This window comes from Macadamia integrifolia, chromosome 11 (genome assembly GCF_013358625.1).
Source record: "Macadamia integrifolia cultivar HAES 741 chromosome 11, SCU_Mint_v3, whole genome shotgun sequence".
Lineage (NCBI taxonomy): Eukaryota > Viridiplantae > Streptophyta > Magnoliopsida > Proteales > Proteaceae > Macadamia > Macadamia integrifolia.
In genome coordinates, this window is record NC_056567.1 from 18,959,601 (window position 1) to 18,980,399 (window position 20,799).

The 20,799-nt window shown below is 38.2% G+C and overlaps 1 protein-coding gene across 1 annotated transcript in view; it reads right to left on the minus strand.

The window, feature by feature from the left end:
- LOC122094292 (50S ribosomal subunit assembly factor BipA) overlaps nucleotides 1–20,799 on the minus strand; it is a gene marked incomplete at its 3' end in the record, with an annotated part of 51,246 nt that overhangs the window by 2,984 nt on the left and 27,463 nt on the right. Inside the window, 6 exon segments of the mRNA XM_042665051.1 lie at nucleotides 8,105–8,178; nucleotides 14,943–15,067; nucleotides 15,155–15,209; nucleotides 16,117–16,180; nucleotides 16,319–16,439; nucleotides 18,206–18,304. Coding sequence (XP_042520985.1) covers nucleotides 8,105–8,178; nucleotides 14,943–15,067; nucleotides 15,155–15,209; nucleotides 16,117–16,180; nucleotides 16,319–16,439; nucleotides 18,206–18,304 — 538 coding nt within the window.

Genomic DNA, 20,799 nt, shown 5'->3' on the forward strand with positions numbered 1-20,799 from the left:
AAAAAAAAAAGGCTCCCTAGTCACATCCTCTATTCCTAGACATAGGTGGGCATGAAAAGACCACACCACCCCCTGGCCCACGCACCGGTCGTTGCCTATGCCTGCCCTCCAATTGGCCCACATGCTGGTGCAGTAGCCATGCGACCAGGGAGCATTCTATTGCCCATACATAATATAGCAACAACAACAACAACAACAAACTCAGCCTTATCCCAACTTAATGGGGTCAGCTACATGGATCCGTGGAAAAACAAAACGAAAAGGCAAAGTCAGAATAAAAGAAAAATACATATGCAATATAGCAAAAAAAAAAATTGGGTGGATGTAATATAGCAATGATAATTTATATAATTATGCCTAGGGGAAAAGAAAGCTGCCAGGTTACATATCCCTTGTGCCCAGACATAGGACCGCACGAAATTACCGTCCCACCCCCTATGAAATAAAAAATCTCATTCATGTCAATGCTCCTACACACGCTCTCTTTGGCCCCCCGTGCTGGTGCAGGGGCCATGCAACTAGGCAGCGTTCTCTTGCCCTTAAGTTTGTGGAATATAGAAGTCATACCAATGCCTTATGATATAATTATGCCAGTAATGGCATATTAAGAGAATCAACATATAATAAACAAAGTATAGGAGATATAATATAAGCATATCCACCGAAAAACAAAGAAACATACATAAATCAATGCAAACTCATGAAGTGTCAACAAGTAATGAATGAAGTATAGGGGATACAAATATAACCATATTCATCGGAAAAACAAAGAAATATATATAAATCAATGTAAACTCGTGAAGTGTCAACAAGTAGTGAACGAAGTATAGGGGATATAATATAAGCATATTCATCGGAAAACAAAAAAATATACATAAATCAATCTAAACTCCTGAAGTGTCAACAAGGTGTGTTGTCGCCTTGGACCCAATCTAGAGCCTGGACACCTAGGCGACGCCTTGACAACTATTGCTCCAATCTTTGTAACATTCCAATTTCCAAGGAACAGTCTTCAGTGACAACTTTAGTTACTCCTTTAGTACCATTCCTCTAATATTAAAGGTAAAACTGAGAGATTTGATCAGTATTAGCCGTCTCCTAAACAAAAGCCTTTTAAGTCAATTCCATGTCTTCTTTGTGCGCTAAATCTAGAAGGGTTCTTAACTTGGGTATGGCAACAAAACTCAATCTTTGTGGTTTGGGGAAAAGGCTTTTCGAATCAAGAGCTTAGAACATTTGGTTCACCACACGATTAAGCGTACAAGTTATATCCTTAGCTTAAGAATCTTAACCATATTTCATATTCGTTTTCTGCTTCCCCATATATCATTCCAGCCTATAGTTGTCATGGTGTCTGGGCGACCCAAGGTGTTGGAGGGGGCTAAGACGCAAGGCGACACCAACAAGGCAACCATGGCGCCCAGACGCCTGGGCAACTCCTTGACAAGGCAACCATGGGTCACCAGATTTTATGGAAAAATTATTAAACCATTTGGTTGAACCACTTTCTTGGTTCATTGGTTTTGGTCAGAGCGAAACAATCTAACCAGTAACCAAGTATACCACTAGTCCCTTAAAAGATTTTTTCATATAGTTGTATAGAGTTAGAATAGGAGTTTAAGAGCCGCAGCGGCACAATGGTACTCCACCGACCTTATTTAGTGTGGGACAGCTGGATTGGGGGGGTGGGGGGAGTATACTTGTAATTTTATATGTTCTTCACTTATCATAAATAAAAGGTTTGTGTCATCAGTTAGATCATTCGAGCATTCTCCCCATTCATGCTATTAACATGGTGTCAGAGCCTAATTCTCTGACCTAGGGTTTTCAGCCTTCTTCCCTCTTCTTCTTCCCACAATCTCAAGTCTCCATCTTCTCACCTTCCCACAATCTCAAGTCTCCATCTTCTCACCTTCCATCTTCTTCGCTGGCCTCCATCCTCTTCCACCTTTGTCTCCCTAATTCCATAGGGCAGCAATAATGAGGTGATTCATATGAATCTAGTTGTTGTCCTACACATCACCTCAATGTCTTAAACCCTAAAACATTGCAAGAATCGATTAGGGTTCTTCCCCTCTTTGCGATTTTTTATTCTTCCCTCCTTGTAGTTTGTTTCTTCCAATTTCTAAGAACAAATCTCCACACGTTGAAGATCAAGTACAGAAACCTGGAGAGACCCATCACTATTTGCAAGATTGCAAGATTGATATCTATCTTCACCTGCGATTTCCCAAAAATTAAGGTTTTCTCCCAACCATGGTTTTAAGTATCTCCGATACCGATACGATACCCTCCGATACATATCTTAAATTTAGTCGATCGATACGATACACACCGATACGATACATTGAATTTTTTAAATCATTTCCTATCGATATATATCCTAAAATACATACCGATATGCATCAATACACCACTAATACACATCGATACGATACGACATGCCTCGATACGACTCTGTGAAAAATATAAAATTGAGGTAAAATGTACGTTTCGGTATGTATTGGTACGTATCGGTATGTATAGATCGATACGTATCGGTATATATCAGCACGTATCGATGAGTATCGATATATATATCGGTACGTATCGGTGAGTATCGATACGTATCGGCGCTACAACCATAAAATGGGCAATATGGGTAATTTTTCAGAAGAAAAAAAAAAACGATTTTTTGAAGGGTTTTTGTTCCAAAGTTGCTGTCAGCCATATTTCTCTCTAACTAAAGTGGAAATCAAGGTTGGGAACAAGGATTTTACATTTATGGGACAACTACAGACCTTGAATTCTTAGTACGATACCCTCAATTTAGTGTTTATGCATAATACATGTTATCAATAGTTTTTTTTTAACAAATTCTTTATGCAAAAATATTTAAAAAAATGTTTCCTATCCATTTATGTGTGTATCTTTAGCGTATCTTAGTGTATCTCCGATACGATACGATACCCTCCGATACGTATCTTAATTTTGGCCGACCGATACCGATACTTTAATCCTTGCTCCCAACACATAATCCCTTCGATTTTTGGGTCCCTCCCTCGGATTCAATTGAGATTTGGAGGAGACCTTCATCACCCCTATCGAGGAGTTCAACCAGCCCTGTGGCAATCTGCCAAGGTTGCGTGTGTGATCCTTATCTTCTTGAAGATTTAGGGTTTTGGAAGAAAACCATAATCTTCCTATCTCACCAGTTCTTCAATCAGAATCAGAAATTTTTGGAGGAGTGCTTTATTACCTTTACAAGGCAATTCGATCCAAGTTTGGGCTCTTTCTGACGGTTGATTTTGAAGTTCTGGTATTTCTTCTCTCATTATCGATTTCTCCCTAGTACCATCATGACTGAAATAACTACTACAACCTCATGATCAGATGGGCAAGTTCGGAATGAATATATACCTTTTGGTGCTTGCTATGTGAAATTGGAGGAACTAATTACCTCATATGGTCTAGAACTACCTATCTCACTATTGTTGGCAGAGGTCTCACTGGACATATCACAGCCAAATCAAAGAAACCCTCTGAAGAGGGTATCACTCAGGACAAATGGATCACCAATGACTCTCTGGTAATGTCTTTTCCAATCAAATATATCATCTGTCTATTTCTAGAGGATTCTTGTTGTTAGAAATTGCTTCTCAGATCTAACCTTCTACCAAGGAAACCTATGGACAGATAGGGAATGATGCTCAGGTATTTGATCTTTGCAAGAAAGTTCGTCCCACTACTCAACAGAACCTCTCTGTGTCCAAGTAGTATGTTGAACTCCAAACTTTGAGGTATGAGCTTAATCACTTTGCAAACTAACATCTTCCAGTGCTGAAGACATTGCTCCCTATACAAAACATGTGAACAAAATTAGAGTATGATTTCTTGGCTGGTTTGAATGTTGAGTATGATCATATTCGTGTCCAGGTACTTAGCAGATCTCCCTTTCCTACTCTGGAACAGGCCTTTGCCCTTTTTCACACAGGGGAGTGTCGTCATAACACTATGCTTCATCCTACCAATACTGAGAAATCAGCCCTACAAACTGATTCCACTACTTCTAAAGGAGCAGCCTGTACTTGTGACACTACCAAGGAGGTGGTCAAATGTGAACACTATAACAAGCCATACCATACCAAAGCAACATGTTGGAAACTTCATTGGAAACCAACTGATTTTGAAGCCAAGCATGCTTATGGTAAATCCAAGAACAAGGCTCATCAGGTTGAAACTGTTGACACACCATCTACAACTGATACTGGTCTCTCCCAGGAGGAACTCCAGGCTTTCAAGCATATGCTCAAGGCTTCCAATTCACCAGCCCCTACCAATTCAGTCCCTTAGGTTCAACCTAAGTTCAACCTAAGGTTTGGTGGTCACTATGCACCGGTAGTCTCCATTCCTTGGATCATTGACTTTTGTGCCACTGATCATATGACTGGTTCTTCCAACCTTTTTCATTAGTATTTACCCACATCAGGCAGAGAGAATGTTCGGGTTGCATATGGCACCTTATCTTCTGTTACTGGAAAGGGTTTTATTCAGTGATCTTCTCTCACATTAAATTTAGTTTTACATACCCCTAATTTTACTACTAACCTGCTATCTATTAGTAGCCTTACTAGGGACTTAAATTGTAAAGTAACATTTTTCCTTCCCACTACATTTTTCAAGATTTGGTAACGAGGAAGACGATTGGATGTGGTAAAGTGCAGGGTGGACTTTATTTGCTTAATGATGGTTGTCTTCCTATAGTTGTAGAGTACTCCTCATAAGCTACACTTTGTTTCCTCTGATATGCAACAATGGCATTGTCATTTAGGACGCCCTCCACTTGGGATATTATCTCTTTTATTTCCACAATTAGTTAAGCAATGTAATAGGGATGAATTTTTTGTAAAGCTTGTACTTTGGCTCAACTCGTTCCAGTTATTTTCCATTAAATAAAAGTTCTTCAATTTTCCACTTTGTTCACTTTGATATTTGAGGTCCGTCTTACCGAACATCTATTTCTGGCAAACGATGGTTTATGTCTTCCATTGATTGTTACTCACACACAACGTGGGTGTATATGATGCAACACAAGAGCAAGGTATTCAGTAGTTTTCAGCACTTCCATAAGATGATTCAGGACAATTCAATGCTACTCTAAAAGTTCTTTCAAGTGATAATGGAACCGAGTACATGGAAGGTCAATTCCAGAAGTACCTTGTTGATTATGGGATTATACATCAGACTACTTGCGTTGGTATCCAACTCATAATGGAGTGGCTAAACGCAAGAATCGGCAACTACTAGACATTTCCCGCGCAATGATGTTCACCAAACAAGTCCCATGTCAATACTGGAGTGATGTCCTCACTACTGCCTACTTGGTCAACCACATGCCAATCCGAGTCCTTGATTCCCAGACTCCTATTGATGTTCTAAAAGGAGATTCAACTTTCTTGGTTTCTCAAAAAATATTTGGGTGTGCTTGCTACACTTGAGATCATCACCCACTAGAGAAATTGGAACCTCATAACATCAAGTGTATCTTTCTAGGTTATTCCCTTACACAGAAAGAATACAAATGCTACCATCATCCTACTCGGCGTACTATAGACACCATGGATGTTGTGTTTCATGAGTCTGTTGACTACTACTCGCCACCTCTTTAGAAGTCAAGTATTGATAGGGAAGAGGTGACTCTGGACCTACCAAATCTACTTGCTCCACCAGTGTACCCACCATCCTCTTTTGAAGAGAGTGAAGGGGCATAGATTGATGTTCCAACTCAGGGGGAGACAGAGATCATCGTTCCAGCTCAAGAGGAGATGACTCCTATCTAGCGTACTGGAGAATTTCAGAGGTCGAACTACAATTCCACTCTTCCAGTGTATCGTAGGGGTCACTAAAAACAACTTTCAGACCACCACCACTACTACAGCACCTTTGCACATCCCTTTGCCAACTCTAGATTTAGAGCCTACTGAGCCTAACACATCATTAGGTAAACTCCTAACTAACCTATTGCTCTTATGAAAGGTATTAGGACTTGTACTCAACACCTAATATCCCATGTTGTCTCTTATGATTCCCTTTCTCCCTCTTATCGTGCATTTGTGTCCTCTCTTTCTTCTGTTCGTGTTTCCCAGAATTGGCAAGAAGAGTTTGCAAATGGAAAATAGAAGGCAACAATAGTAGAATAAATGGGAGCCCTAAAAAAGAATAATACATGGGAAATTGTGACTCTTTCTCCAAAAAAGAGACCAGTTTGGTGTAAATGGGTGTTATGTGGTAAAGCAAAAAATTGAATGGCTCAATGGATAGGTACAAAGAAGCTAGGCTGGTGGCTAAAGGGTTCACTCATACATGGAATCAACTACTAGGAGACATTTGCATAGGCTGCTAAGCTGACTTCTGTGCGAGTTTTACTCTCATGTGTTGTAAATCTAAGATGGGACCTCCAACAACTGACATTAAGAATGCTTTCCTTCACGAAGAGCTCAATGAAGAGGTGTACATAGATATTCCATCAGAATTCTCCAGCAAGGGAATTCAAGGCAAGGTCTACAAATTGAAGCGTACTCTTTATGAGCTAAAACAGTCACCTCAGGCATGGTTTGGAAAACCTTCACGAACAATGATCTCTGTGGGGTACAAGCAGAGCAATGCTAAGCACACATTTTTATAAAAAGGTATGGTGATAGAGTTACTATGCTCATTGTCTACGTGGATTACATTGTGGTAACAGGAAATGACAGTGTTGAGATTTTTCGTCTCAAGAGCTTTCTTGGTCAAAAGTTTGAGATAAATGACCTTGGAAAACTAAGGTAATTTCTTGGGATTGAAGTTGCTAGGTCTTCAAAAGGCATATTTCTTTCTCAGAGGAAGTACATCCTTGATCTGTTATCTGAAACTGGATTGTTGGGTTGTCATCCTTTGGATACTCATGTGGAAGCTAATACTCGGCTCAAGGAAAAGGACGGTCAACCAGTGGACAAAGGCCATTATCAATGGTTGGTTGGAAAGTTGATCTATCTCTCCCACACACGACTTGATATTGTTGTGGCTATTAGCTTGGTGAGTCAGTTTATGCATGATCCCTATTCCTCCCACATGGATGCAGTTACACGTATCTTGAGGTACTTGAAGTCAGCTCCAAGAAAAGGAATCATTCTATGTGGTGACAAAAAGTCCATCTCAGGTTATCTTAGCTTTGCAGGTGGGAATCATGTCACCCAATGCAGCAAAAAGCAAAATGTGGTGGCAATGTCCAGCGCTAAAGCAGAGTTTCGTGCTATGGCACAGGAGATTTGTGAGTTTTGTGAGTTATTGTAGTGACGCATGCTATTGGATGATATTGGTGTACATGTTCATCTTCCTATGATGCTCTACTGTGATAATAAGGATGCTATCAGTATTGCTCATAATCCAGTACAACATGACCGTACCAAACATGTGGAGATTGACAGACACTTCATCAAAGAGAAGTTGGATGCTGATTTGATTTGTATTCCCTTTGTGAAGTCTGGTGATCAGTTAGCTAATGTGTTCACTAAAGGGTTAGTAGGGGAAGGTATTTCATCCTTGTTTAGTCAAGTTGGGCATGTGTATATCTATACGACAACTTGAGGGGGAGTGTTAGAATAGGAGTTTAAGCGCCGCAGGGGCACAATGGTACTTTCCCCCCTCAATTGACCCTATTTAATGTGGGGCGGCTGGATGGGGGTATAGTTATAATTTTTTATGTTCTTTGCTTATTATAAATAAAAAGCTTTTCGTGATCAGTTAAATCATTCAAGCATTCGCCCCATTCATGCTGTTAACATTAGCTTGTGCACTATACTCTTTATGGACTTTCTATTGCTTTTTGAATGGAATTCAAAAGAAGAGGGGAAAAAGGGACTGCCAATCCCAGTTTAGTTCAGGTTGCCAGACACCTTAATCAATAACTGAGCCTATTCTGACTCCAGTTCAGCTGCCCAATAAAAACCAAGATCAAAAAATGCCAGCCTAATGCAAACTTTATGTTGGAGTACATGAGCCAGTTCTACCCAAGTTGAAAAGTCTTATACTACAATAAACAGAAGCCATTAAAAGAGAATCAGAGGATCTGAAACCACAAACTTACTCAGGAAAGCTCGGTGCATAAACCCAGTGCCACGTGTGTCACTACTAAACACACTCCTATACCCAACCAGGCCCCTGAAAATGAAGCGAAGTGAAATAAGTTCAAAAGACAAAATATTATTTTAGTTGAATTCAAATACATAACCAGAACCCAAATAATAAGTTCGCTCTGAATAAAAGTTTTCAGGAAAGAGTGCCAACTAGGACAAAAATGCAACCTTTTTTTTTTGAATAAGTATACTAATTCATCCAGTTAATACTACAAACTTAGTGTTTTCTATCCAATTTTTCCAGTAACATTTACTTTCATTGTTTATTTAGTAGATTTTTTTTCTCAACATTCCTTCTATGAAATTAAACAGCAAATTGCATAATAGACATAACTCATAAGCATCAGGAACCAATCAGGTTTGTCAACAATCTCAAATAGAGTGCACTTATACTTCATTTAAGGTTATTACTTTAGTTCAATTATGGTTGTTATCCATCAATAATAAAGCATATATTTGAGGGAGCAGGAGAAATGTATGGAGCCATTCCCAAAAAGAACATCTCTTCTTGCCACGCAGCATGATGATTTGGTTATTCTGATCATTGAATAGATGGAGAATTCCTTGGACCACATGTCAAATTTGGTGGACTATCCCAACCACGTAAGAACTAAACCCTATATGGGGCTTTTTTTCCTCGACTTTAATGGTCCCTGTTTTTAAAACAGGTCCACATAGAATTGAGGCTTTCAAACAATTCTCGAATCATCAAGTTGACATTTGTATGAAACCTGATCCCTAAACGACCCATCAAGAGAAGCTTCTCTTGATTACCCAAATATCTACCACATGGAGGACCATCAACATAGCTAATCTTGACATGACTGTATAAAGGAGGTTGACGCAGAAAAATCAAAGAAATAAGCCTTTGGTTAGGTTTTATACATAGTTATAAAGGCATCACCTGGCTGTCCAGGTAGATTTTTTGGGCCAAGGCGACAACACGCCTTACTTGAAGCAAGAAAGGCAATCAGCTTGGTCACCTTGGTCACCTGGCATTGCCTTGGACATGTTGGCCCGCCTTGTTGCCTAGGTGAGCCTTAGTATATAGCTTTTTTTATATTATATGAAATAGATTCTGTTTCTAACCCTATAATTGGTTTGCGTATGCCAACATTGTTCACCTGCATCATATAAGATTATCAAGTATATAGATGATTACCTCTACTACTGTTCAACTGTTCATATTCTGGTGTTATTGTGTAAGCCAATTCACAAATGAACATACAATGAATATGCTTCTATTATAGTATTATATGAGTTTTTTAACACTTCACGTTGATTTATGTTTCTCATATTAGGTCATTATTAGCATAATTATATCATATTACATTGATATGGCCTCTATATTGATACTACCATAAGATATAAATTATATAAACGAAATAATATATATATATATATTACATGCCTCGAGTGACTAGGTGCCACCAAACCAGACCTCCACCGCCTTGATAACTATGGTTTTATATATGTTGGGCCTTTGGTCCAAGGGGTTTTCACTATAATGGGCCACTTCAATGGGCCTATAACATGGGTAAAAGAAAGGACTAAGAGATTAGTCAAGTAGAAAGTTATTTGAGTCCTTTCTTATGTTAAAAGTTAGCAAGTCAAGTTATAGAATCATTAGAAATTTGAGGCCCAATTTCAAGTCTATGTACTGTTCTTAGAGTCCCTAGTTTGAGTTAAGAGCATCAAATTCATCTGTTTTGATTATTCCACGTAATAATTTGAATTCCAAATCAGCTTAGGAATGATAGTCTCAATTTATGAATTCTATATACAGATGTAGTGGTCTATGGCCTTACACATGGAATTTATGAGTAATACTATTGAACTTTTTTTTTTTCAAGTAGTGTATTCAGTCTTACTTTCAGAGTGAATTCTCAGGTCTGGATTCTCAGTTTCGGTGGATTCCTATCCTGTTATCTCTCCTTCCTTTTATCTTACTCCCTTACAAACGACATTTCAGTTCATTCCTACTAATTCCTGTGGCACCCTTGTTTCGACACTCATAACTCTCTCGATACTGGTCTGAATTACTTCATGTTACATATACTGGAAACAGTTACTTGAGTCCTTTCTTATGTTAGAAGTTAGCAAGTCAAGTTATAGAATCATTAGAAATTTGAGGCTAAATTTCATTCAAGTCTATGTACTGTTCTTAGAGTCCTAGACTCCTAGTTTGAGTTAAAAGCATCAAATTCATCTGTTTTGATTATTCCACGTAATAATTTGAATTCCAAATCAGCTTAGGAATGATAGTCTCAATTTATGAATTCTCAATCTATGGCCTTACACATGAAATTTATGAGTAATACTATTGAAGTTATTTTTTTTCAACTACTGTGTGTATTCAATCTTATTTTCAGAGTGAATTCTCAGGTCTGGATTCTCAGTTTCGGTGGATTCCTACCCTGTTATCTCTCCTTCCTTTTATCTTACTCTCTTACAAACGACATGTCAGTTCATTCCTACAATACCTGTAGCACCCTTGTTTTGTTACATAATACAGACTGCTTTCGACACTCATAGCTCTCTTGATGCTGGTCTGACTTACTTCATGTTACATATACTAGTTTCCATTCTTGTTCTCTCTAAGGTTCAGAATCATTCTCTTAAGAATTCTTTTTGTAAGAACTGTCTGCTTCTACTAATTCTCTTCTAGTAGCATTAGGACTTCACTGCAACTCCATATTTTGTCATCAGAATTTCTTCAAATTCTGCATGCATAGTCTACCACTTGACTAGATTTTTAGGCCATCTCAATATTCTGTTTCAAATGTGATTAGTTTATACCAAAGTGGTATGCAGCAGAATCAGAGAAACTTCCAAAACCAAGAAAAAATCCACCTATTGAGTATGTAAACATTATAGCTCCTTTGACTGAGCTTGTAGCCTATGGGGCTTCAACTAGTTGACCGATAAGAGCTTCTATGCCGTTGGAAAACTAAAGAGTGGAAACTCATTAATGTAGCCCAATCCTGAACCAGAAAATCCAGCAAGAGACTGGCACTAAACATGATCACAAAATAGAGTAGAATCAAAACAACAACAGGAGAAAGTGTATATCTCAGCAAAAAATATTCAGAACGGAATAGAAACCAGGTCGATTGGTCTATTTCTAAAAGAAGAAGAAGCCTGCAGAATTTGACGGAAATATGATAACAGAATAGGGATCCGCAGAGAAGTCCTACTGATACTAAGAAAACTAACAGCAGAATTAGAACAGCAATATCAATCAGAAATCTTTAGGTAACAGATTCAGAAATTCAGAGTGAAATCAAAAACTGGTACGTGAAATTTTAAGTAAAACAGTCCAGTAAGGCAGTAACTAGAGAGATATTGAAGAAGGATGCAATCTAAAAATTGATCTGGAGTATGGCCGATTAAAATAAGTAGGAGTGTAAGAATGGTAGAAGAACCTGATTTGTATTAGAATAACTATAAGAAGAAAGAGCCTTCACCCATGTTTGCAGAACTCAACAGCTCAAGAACTCTTAGAAAACTTCAATTCTATTATTCAAATCATGCTTAATTGATTTTTTTTTTTTTTGGGGGGGGGTGGGGGGGTATATATATAGGGAGAGGGATAGGCACACTGCCCATGTGCAGTAAGCTAGTGGCCGGCACCAATGAGGTTATGGGATGGGGACCTGGGGTATCATATAGGAGGGGCAGGGGGTCATTTCAGAGGAGGGAAGAGAGAGAGACACAATGGACGCTAGCTTACAGTACACCTGTGGTGTGCCCAGGCTTTTCCCATATATATATATATATATATATTTGTGTGTGTGTGTATGTGTAGGGAAAAAGAATGCTGCCCCACCTGCGCCCTCTATGCCCAAACACAGGCGGGCACGAAAAGACAGTGCTGCCCCCCCCCCAATCATGTGCTGAAGATGCTTCCAAGCAGCCTCCCATTGGCATGCATGCTAACGCAGTGGCCACGCATATATATATATATATATATATTGGCAAGAGAATGCTACCTTCTGGCGCAGGTACATGCCAGCGGGTGCAGCCAATGGGAGGGTGTGCGTAAGCATCTTCAGCACCCTCGGCATAGGGGGAAGCGTTGTCTTTTTTGGCACCCTGTCTCTGGTGTTTCCTGCACCAGCAGGACAGGGTTCTTTTTTCCATATATATACCACTCACAAAAGGATTCCTAATCATTCTCGCACACTGAATTAAGGAGACATAAAACAGAATTATATACTTACTAATTAATAAGTATCCTAATCTAACCAACACTTAGGAGTTATGACAGTAATCTCGTGTACTGACTTCACCCTCGTTTTATGGGCACTTACAATTGAGGCCCATTACAGTGAAACCAAGGTTCACGGTATCGGGTTTCGACCTCTGGGGAGACCGAAATTTCAGTGGAAACCTGGGAAATTTCAAAGATACCTAGGAATTTTTCCCGGTATGATGAAAACTTAGGTTTCGACCCCCAAACAATTTTTTTTTTGTCTGATTTTTTGTGTATAACCTATTTTAAACATTTCTAATACATTCACATCATTAGTTTCATAAAAAAAAAAAAAAAAACACGAAGTCTTACTTGTGTGGTGAACCAAAGGTTCGATAATCATTACGCTGATTTGTTAGCTTAAATTCTGAAACTTTACTACATAATGACTATATATAGTCTACAATATACATCAAAACATAAGATATAATCCAAATAAACCAAAATAGATAAAAATATTACATCATCAACAGTTATCTATCAACACTGAACAGTAGTGACTCAATTACTCAACACTCGAAAGTAGTGACTCAATTCCAAGTAGAGTGTCTAGGCGGTTCCATCCAAGTAGTGACTCACTACCCTCAAGGCACGCATGTTATCTTTTCTAACATTATTTAGTAAGCTATATATATATATATATATACATATATCTTATATCATAAAAAATCAACATTAAGCCACATCAAGTCATTAAAATCAACATTTAGCCACATCAAATCATAAAAAATCAACATTAAGTCATATTAAGTTATAAAGAATCAACATTTAGAGAAATGCTCTTGTTCTATAATAAGTTTGACTAGCCAAATGATATTTATTTTTACATGAGGCTTTTTGTATTAGGTATAACATAAAACCAGCTTTCCAACAAGTCTAAGATTACTTAAATCTGAGTTGTAACAACACAGTTATGCTCCGGTCAAACTTATTTTAAAGTGCACGAATGCTATTAAAATCGCCTGAATGAAAATAATTTTAGGGATATCAAAACAAAAGATTATTTTACCGGACTTTTGGTTTTTAGCAATGTTTTAACATTATAGGATTTATAAAATTTTCATAATTGAGAAAAAACCCAGCATTTAAAAGTTGAAAATCGCCCCTATAACCAAAATCCAATTTTTGTTCTTCGACTGGGGGTTGACTTTTTATCCTTTAGGAATTTGATTTTTTAAACTATTTTTATTGTATTCAAATAGGGGGTATTTCCTTATTTATGAATAATATCTTAAGTAAAAGAAAACATTTACTTAAATGATATTTGGCATAAATAAGTACAAAAAAATGAAAATCTCCACTGTTTCCCCAGGTTTCCCACACTTGGGACAAAAAATGCACAAGAGAAGGTTGAAATTAAACCTAGTCGAAACCTGTCAAAACCAGGTCGAAACAGGTGATTTTTTAAAATCCCCTAAGGTTTCGTTTCGACCTAGGTCGATACCTGCGAAACATGAGCATGTTTTGCTCGAGTTCTCGAACCATGAGTGAAACCCAAAACTTGATTTCAGCTCATTGGACTACCACCAGCACCTTGTGAGACTCCCATGATAATGCCTGGGCCTCCATATGGGATTATAGTTGAATGCAATTGCATTACTTGTTCCCTATTAGTCATTAGGAGCTAATATTAAGTAGGAAATAGAATATTAGAATAGCTAAAATATCTAATAGGAATGATAAATAAATAAGGTCTCAATCAAGGAGGACCCGGAGATGTCTCTCCAACTGCCTTTCTAGGCAGTCCTTCCTTATTAACCGTCACATCACTGTCAATCCTGCCTGCTGCTTCTGCCCTGATGGTCAAGAGGATATCCCCCGCCTCTTCTTCTCTTGTCCCCTCTCATCCTTGGTCTGGAAAACTTTCCTCGATCATTGCTGACCTTCCTATAGGTTAATTCTCCCCTTTGATAGAGAATGTATTTGGGTTGACATGACATTTGCTGGCTCCTCCATCTGCTACACCATTGGCAAGCTAGCCTTCTCAACTACTATTACTCATCTTTGGATGGCAACATTCGTAGATGGTCTTCCAATTCCCAATCCCCATATAGGATTTGGAAATCCATCTTCGATGTTGCCTCAAAAATCCAATCCCTGCGCTCCTTTTGCTCCCGGCCGATCCCCTACTCCGTCAGAAATGATCACATAATCTCCTCCTGGAGCCTTTTGGCAGCCCCTCCCCCCCCCCTCTGCTTTGGCTTTGGTTGCTGTTAGCCTTCTCTTGGCTCTTGTTGGTTGCTGGAGTTTGTTTTTTTAGCTGCTTTTGCTTTGCTCCCCTTGGGGTTGGCTTCTCCTTGTTGGCTTAAGCCTCCCTTCCCTCCCTTTTTCCCCTTGTATTTTCTCCTCTCTTTGGGTATAAATTTATTTATTCATCCAAAAAAAAAAGTTGCAAAGAAGGAAGAAAGAAAGACCTCAGCTTCTCTAACACAGTAATTCCTCGCAAACAAGAAAACATAGATCAATGAATAAGAAATAAGTTGGCATGGGACATGGTGCAGAAAGAGAGAGAGAGAGACAGAGACATGACCAACCTTGATGGACAAGTCAAAGACATTCTAGTCCTGCCAACATGCCCTGGAACAGGACCCATGTCAATGACCTCCGCACGTCTATGAGATAAAGCTTCCATAATGAGTCCCACATGCTCTTCATTCACCTGAAATACATCTGTTTATATTAAGAAAACGACAAAGGCTTAAACAAAGAAAGGAACATAGAAGATAGTCTGAACTTCGCAACTTACCTCAATTGTCACTTCTTCCAATGGCTCAAGTTTTTCACCTTTCTCAATTTTATACCTGTCCAATATTGGAGATTAACTCATTTAAGCTTAAAAAAATCATTAAATACAAAAACTGCATAACATGCAAGATTGCAAGCAAAATGTTGAATATCAAGAGATCAATCAATCAGCAATGCCTCACTAAACTACATGAAATCAGCTAAGTTGTTTCAGGTTCCATTTTTTTTGCCATAATATTTGAATAGATCCATATATGTAATAGATTTTACACATATGATTAAGTCAAACAAGTTAAAAGGAAAATGAAATCTAATATTATAGATTTGACAAGTACCTGATGCTGATGATGGGGGTAAGACACACATGAAAGAGAATAAAATTAGTTATCAAGAGGAAATGATAATTTATGCAAGCATACATTTTGTGTCTCACTAGTGAGGTTTATGCATTCAATTTATTCACATCATCCAAAATAACCTTATAACGATTAACAATGAATAGGCGATGCAAATTTCTTGAACAATCCTTTTTTTCTTTGTAACAATCACCATTACATATCATGTTTATCGAAAGAACTCAAGAAATTGTTACATGGGGGAGGGTTCTTGGATAAAGAGATGTATTTTATGGCCAACACTTCATCCTGGAAATCCGAACTCTAAATCCCTACTAAATCTTAGCGCCAAGTGACAAAACCTGAAAATAAAATACTATGACTCAGACCTCATACTGACCTGTACCATAATCTAGGGCCAACAAATACAGAAAACCATAGGAAACTCTTAGTGTATCCTGCACCTCTAACTTTCCTCAATGTATCTGACGAGTCATGAGTGTACGATTGCACAAACAAATTATGTTGTATTCACAATTTAGACACAATAATAAGCTGATAAAATGGAATAAATAGGAAAGAACCAGAGGAACTATACATGTAGTAACTAGCAGGTTAGAAAACTCACATTACTTTAGGTGGTGAAACAGAAAGCTCAAACCCCTCACGCCTCATGTTCTCAATTAAGATACCTGAATTTTGGGAAACATCTCATAAGAAAACTTGATGTGAAAGGGCATTGGAATCATCATATGAGCCCACCCAAGTGAAGACCACCAAAATTTTCAAAGTTTAAGAATTAAAAGAATCAAAAGCAATGCAGAACAAACCAAGTTGAAGTTCGCCTCTCCCTTGAACCTCATATGAATCAGACAAGCCTGGAAGAACATTTATGGCAAGATTTGTCTCTGCCTCTGCCAGTAGCCGATCACCAATTTTTCCTCCAGTTAACTGTAAATGTAACATTATTAACAAATCATGCATGAAAAAAGTTCTCAAAGGGTCATTGGTGAAAAAATTAACAAAGGACAGAAAGAAATCTAGTTTGTTATCCGTGGAATACAGAGCTAGTATATCCACAAGGGCCTAGAAAAGACAATATTACTTGGGTATCCAAATGTACAGTGACAGTGTACATAAAAAGTAATAGCCAAATTTAAATCAAGGTAGACTGGTGCATTGTTAGGGAATATGTACTCTTCCATCTCTCCCTCCCTCCAAACCAATATATATAATGAACCTGGTAACAGCTGCTTGAATTTTTTATTTTTTATTTTTTGGATGGCATGGTGATGTTAATCGGTTTGGTTTCGGTGTATACGGTACGGTTCAGTTTGGTTCACATTTTTTTGGCTGAAACCAAAACTGAACTGTTTACTAAACGGTTACACTTTCGGAAACCAGAATCGTTTAATAAACAGTTCCGGTTTCATGGTTTTTAAACAATGTCGGTTTTGTGGTTTTACACGGTTCTGATTGCGGTTTAATCCATACGTTTTCTAAACGATTAGCAACCGGTTTGCTGGTTTATTCGCATGCCAACTGAAATTTGCCTTTGTTGATAAAAACTTCATCTTGTATCAAATTCAATGAGCAATGGGGCATTGAAGGGGCAAGGTCTTAACTACATAACTACATAATATGAGTAAAATATTGAATAGGCTGTTGGACAGCCTCTATGGTCTGAAAATTGAAACCAGATCCGAACCATTTACTGAACAGCTTCACAGTTTCAGTGTAAACGGCTTGGTTCAGTTTTGGTAAACGATTTCGGTTTCAAGTTCACATCCTTAGGTGGGGGATGGGGTCATAGATATTATTTTCATTGGATGTTATTTTTTGCACGCTTTTGTTTAAGAAAGTAGTACGCAAGGATTTTGTAACAAATTGTCATCCATTAATAACATATGATTAGACTCATGCATTTATCCAAGAAAATAAAATCATGCAGTATAATATAAATCCATAAGATAGGTCTATATGATTTATTCCAAGATTCCAAGTGTTCATTAAGCCCAAAAGCTATAGGCTGAATAGCAGATCTCCATTGCAAGTTTTGATTACTTTTCTTGAAAATAGATTACCAACCACAACTGCAAGTTGTCGAAATTTACTGACTAACCTACTTTATCAATCCACAAGCATTTAATCCCCTTCCCTCGACCAAAAAAAAAAACTTAAATATTGTCTCCAATTAAGATTATTAATCAAAGAAAAAAACTCATATAGAAATCCACCACGTTACCCAAAATAGAAAACTCACCACAAACTGATATCCTAATACTTAGAATCGGAACTTTTTGGACTCATGAATAATGTAACTGAACAAGACTTATTTTTTTCACTTTCCCCAATAGGCAACAGCAAAGAAGAAATTTTTAATAAGCTTTCAACCAGCATCAGTCACACAATCGACAAGTTTTGACATCCAGGAATAGTCCCAAAAGTAAACTGACAGAATTTGTATTGACTTGAATCTACGAAGAAAATCAGTCTCGTTGTTCTATGCATGTACAGCATACCTAGATTGAAGTAGAACACTCTCTCCCTCTCTCTCATCAACTAAATAGGTTAACAAGCAAGCCAAGAAGACAAGTAACTAACAGCGACATATACATTATTAAATGTAAACATGTCTTGGTATATTATAACACATGTCAATAAAGCAAGTCAGAGAAAACATAAAACCGAAACTGCATTACAGTGAATTCTCTTACATGAGTTCCATCCCGGCCTGCCAATGAGGAGTCATTGACACTAAAAGTCATGGAAATGGTGGGGGGATCTAACTCAACAGTTGGCAATGCAGTCATTACCTGAAAGAAATAATCAGAAAGTCAGTTAAAAAGTCATAATTTTACCGTGTTTTGCAGTAAAAGGGCACTACATGGCCACTGCACCATAAAAAGAACAATATGAATTCCATTCATTAGGTCTAGCCACAAGAAAAATAATGGTTGAGAGCACAGGGTAAGTGACTATACTTACGAAAAAACATTATCAGTCAAGAGAGGAGAAATTTAAACAACTGTGGGGCCCACATACCATATCAACCTAACCAGAGCCGATAACCTAATTGGCAACAGACATATATAGCATCCCCATGAGTGCAAGTCAATATTAGGTGTATTTGCGTCTTCGTTTCAGTTTAGTAGCGTGTTGTAAAGGGGAAATTTTTTAACTTAATTAGTGTCTCTTCAGTTATATTAATAATTCTTTCAATCAATTTTATGAAATACTAAATTGTCCTAGCAGTTATATTGAGTGTCCGGGTCAAATGTTTAGAGTCAAACAAGAGTAGCACAAACATCCAAAATGTATAAAACATTATATGAGTCTTCCAATAAACTTTGCACAACAATTTGAATTATGAAGTTGATTCTGGTGGAGAAGTCCCAGCTGTTTGAAAGCATAGGAGGTTGCAGATTTGCTATCCCTCTTAGCTCTCTGCTTCAGTTCATGCACTGCTATTCTCCTTGATAACTATTTTCCTATGGATTATTCATTTTATATAATTCCGTTCATATATGTACAATAATTTCTGAATATAGAACCAATGGGCAATGGTATCCCCAATCGAGTATTCGAGTCCAGCTGATAAAACTCAATTATTGGGGATCCAATAGCCCTGAAACTCTAAGAGATGATCTTTGATGGAGTAGCCTTAGGGAGAAGAGGGAAAATCGCACAAAAGGGGGAAGGGGATCACACACCACCCACATATTCACTCATCTAAAATTAAATTCACTCTAAAAATCAAACATTGAGTTTATGCAGGTCTTTAAAAGAAAATAATGAAACTCCTACTTAATAGACAGGGGCCTGCACAAGCGGTGGAGCATGTGGTTTAATTCGATGGAAAGCGAAGAACCTTACCAGGGCTTGACATGCCACTATCCCTTGAAAGAGAGGGTGCCTTAGGGAACACGACACAGGTGTCATGGCTTCGTCAGCTCCTGCCGTAAATGTTGGGTTAATCCCGCAACGAGCGCAACCCTCGTTTAGTTGCCACCGTGAGTTTGAAACCATGAACGATGCGGTGATAAGCTGGAGGAAGGTGAGGATGACATCAAGTCATCATCCCCTCATGCCCTGGGCGACACGTGCTATAATGGATGGGACAAAGCGTCGTGATCCCGCGAGGGTGAGCTAAAACACTAAAACTACCTCCTACTTCATACGTATCCTACCCCAAAACAAACTTGATAAAAATAGAAGACTTAGAAAATAAAAGACTTAATATTAAACTAAACTACTTCCAACCCTTGTTGGACCAAAAATCTGGGTTGGACCGGTTCTTCTTGGCCCTTGGCTTCCATAGCCGGTCATGCTGGTCCAACCAGGTAAATGCAGTTGTATCTACATCAATCTTCCAAGCAAAACGTTGTCAAATCCTACTGAAAGCAGGACACAAGATCAAATATGGAAGTAGATAAATATCCCTGCAATTGATCCAGGCGGTAGAACAGATGTCAGCCCCAGATGCAGAACTGGAACAACAAACCACACAGTTATTGGACACTATAATCTACAAGTCTGGTCACCCATGAGGTATGTATTACCACACAAAAATTTGGGGTGACAGGATTGGGGGATGAGGGAGACCAACTCAATATACTGGGGAGAAGGTCAGAATATCAGAGTAACAAAAGAACAAAATAATAGCAGAAAATAAGACGGGTTTTCAAGAAAGAGGAGAAAGGGAAACAGACCTGAGAAATAAATTTCACGAGAAAGACTCAAAACTAAAGTGAGTGAGAGAAGACAGAGTGATGCAGATTAATAACCAAAAAAGGCTTGTTTTATTAGGAATAAGCCTAGGGATGGGTTCCATACATGTTGGGCCTTTAATTCGATGTGTTTTGAGTGTTACAGACCACTTTTATGGGCCTAAACTAGGGGTTCTAAGGTTGCATACGGGATTCATTGATTTGTTTCCTTTTTCATTAGTTTCATTTTTTTTTTTTTTAAGATAAATAAATAATTCATTGCCAAGCGAAGAAGAATAAACAAGAAAAAATGGGGGGAAAGGGGAAAAGCCAAGGCCGACAAAGAGCAAGAACCGAGGGCCTTACAGAAAACAAAATTACAATAAACAAAATCAGCTAAAACAAGCAGAAAGCAGAACTAAAATTCACATCAAGGCCATCCGACACAAAAATGGGGGGGAGGGGAACCCATGCCCAGGATGACATCAGGTGGGATGAAGGAAGTCAACATGAAGGTTCCAAGAGGAAATAATGTGAGAGTTTTGGGGGGTATTGGGAATTGGCCGATTATGGAGGGAAGAGGATTTGGATTTGACATCGAA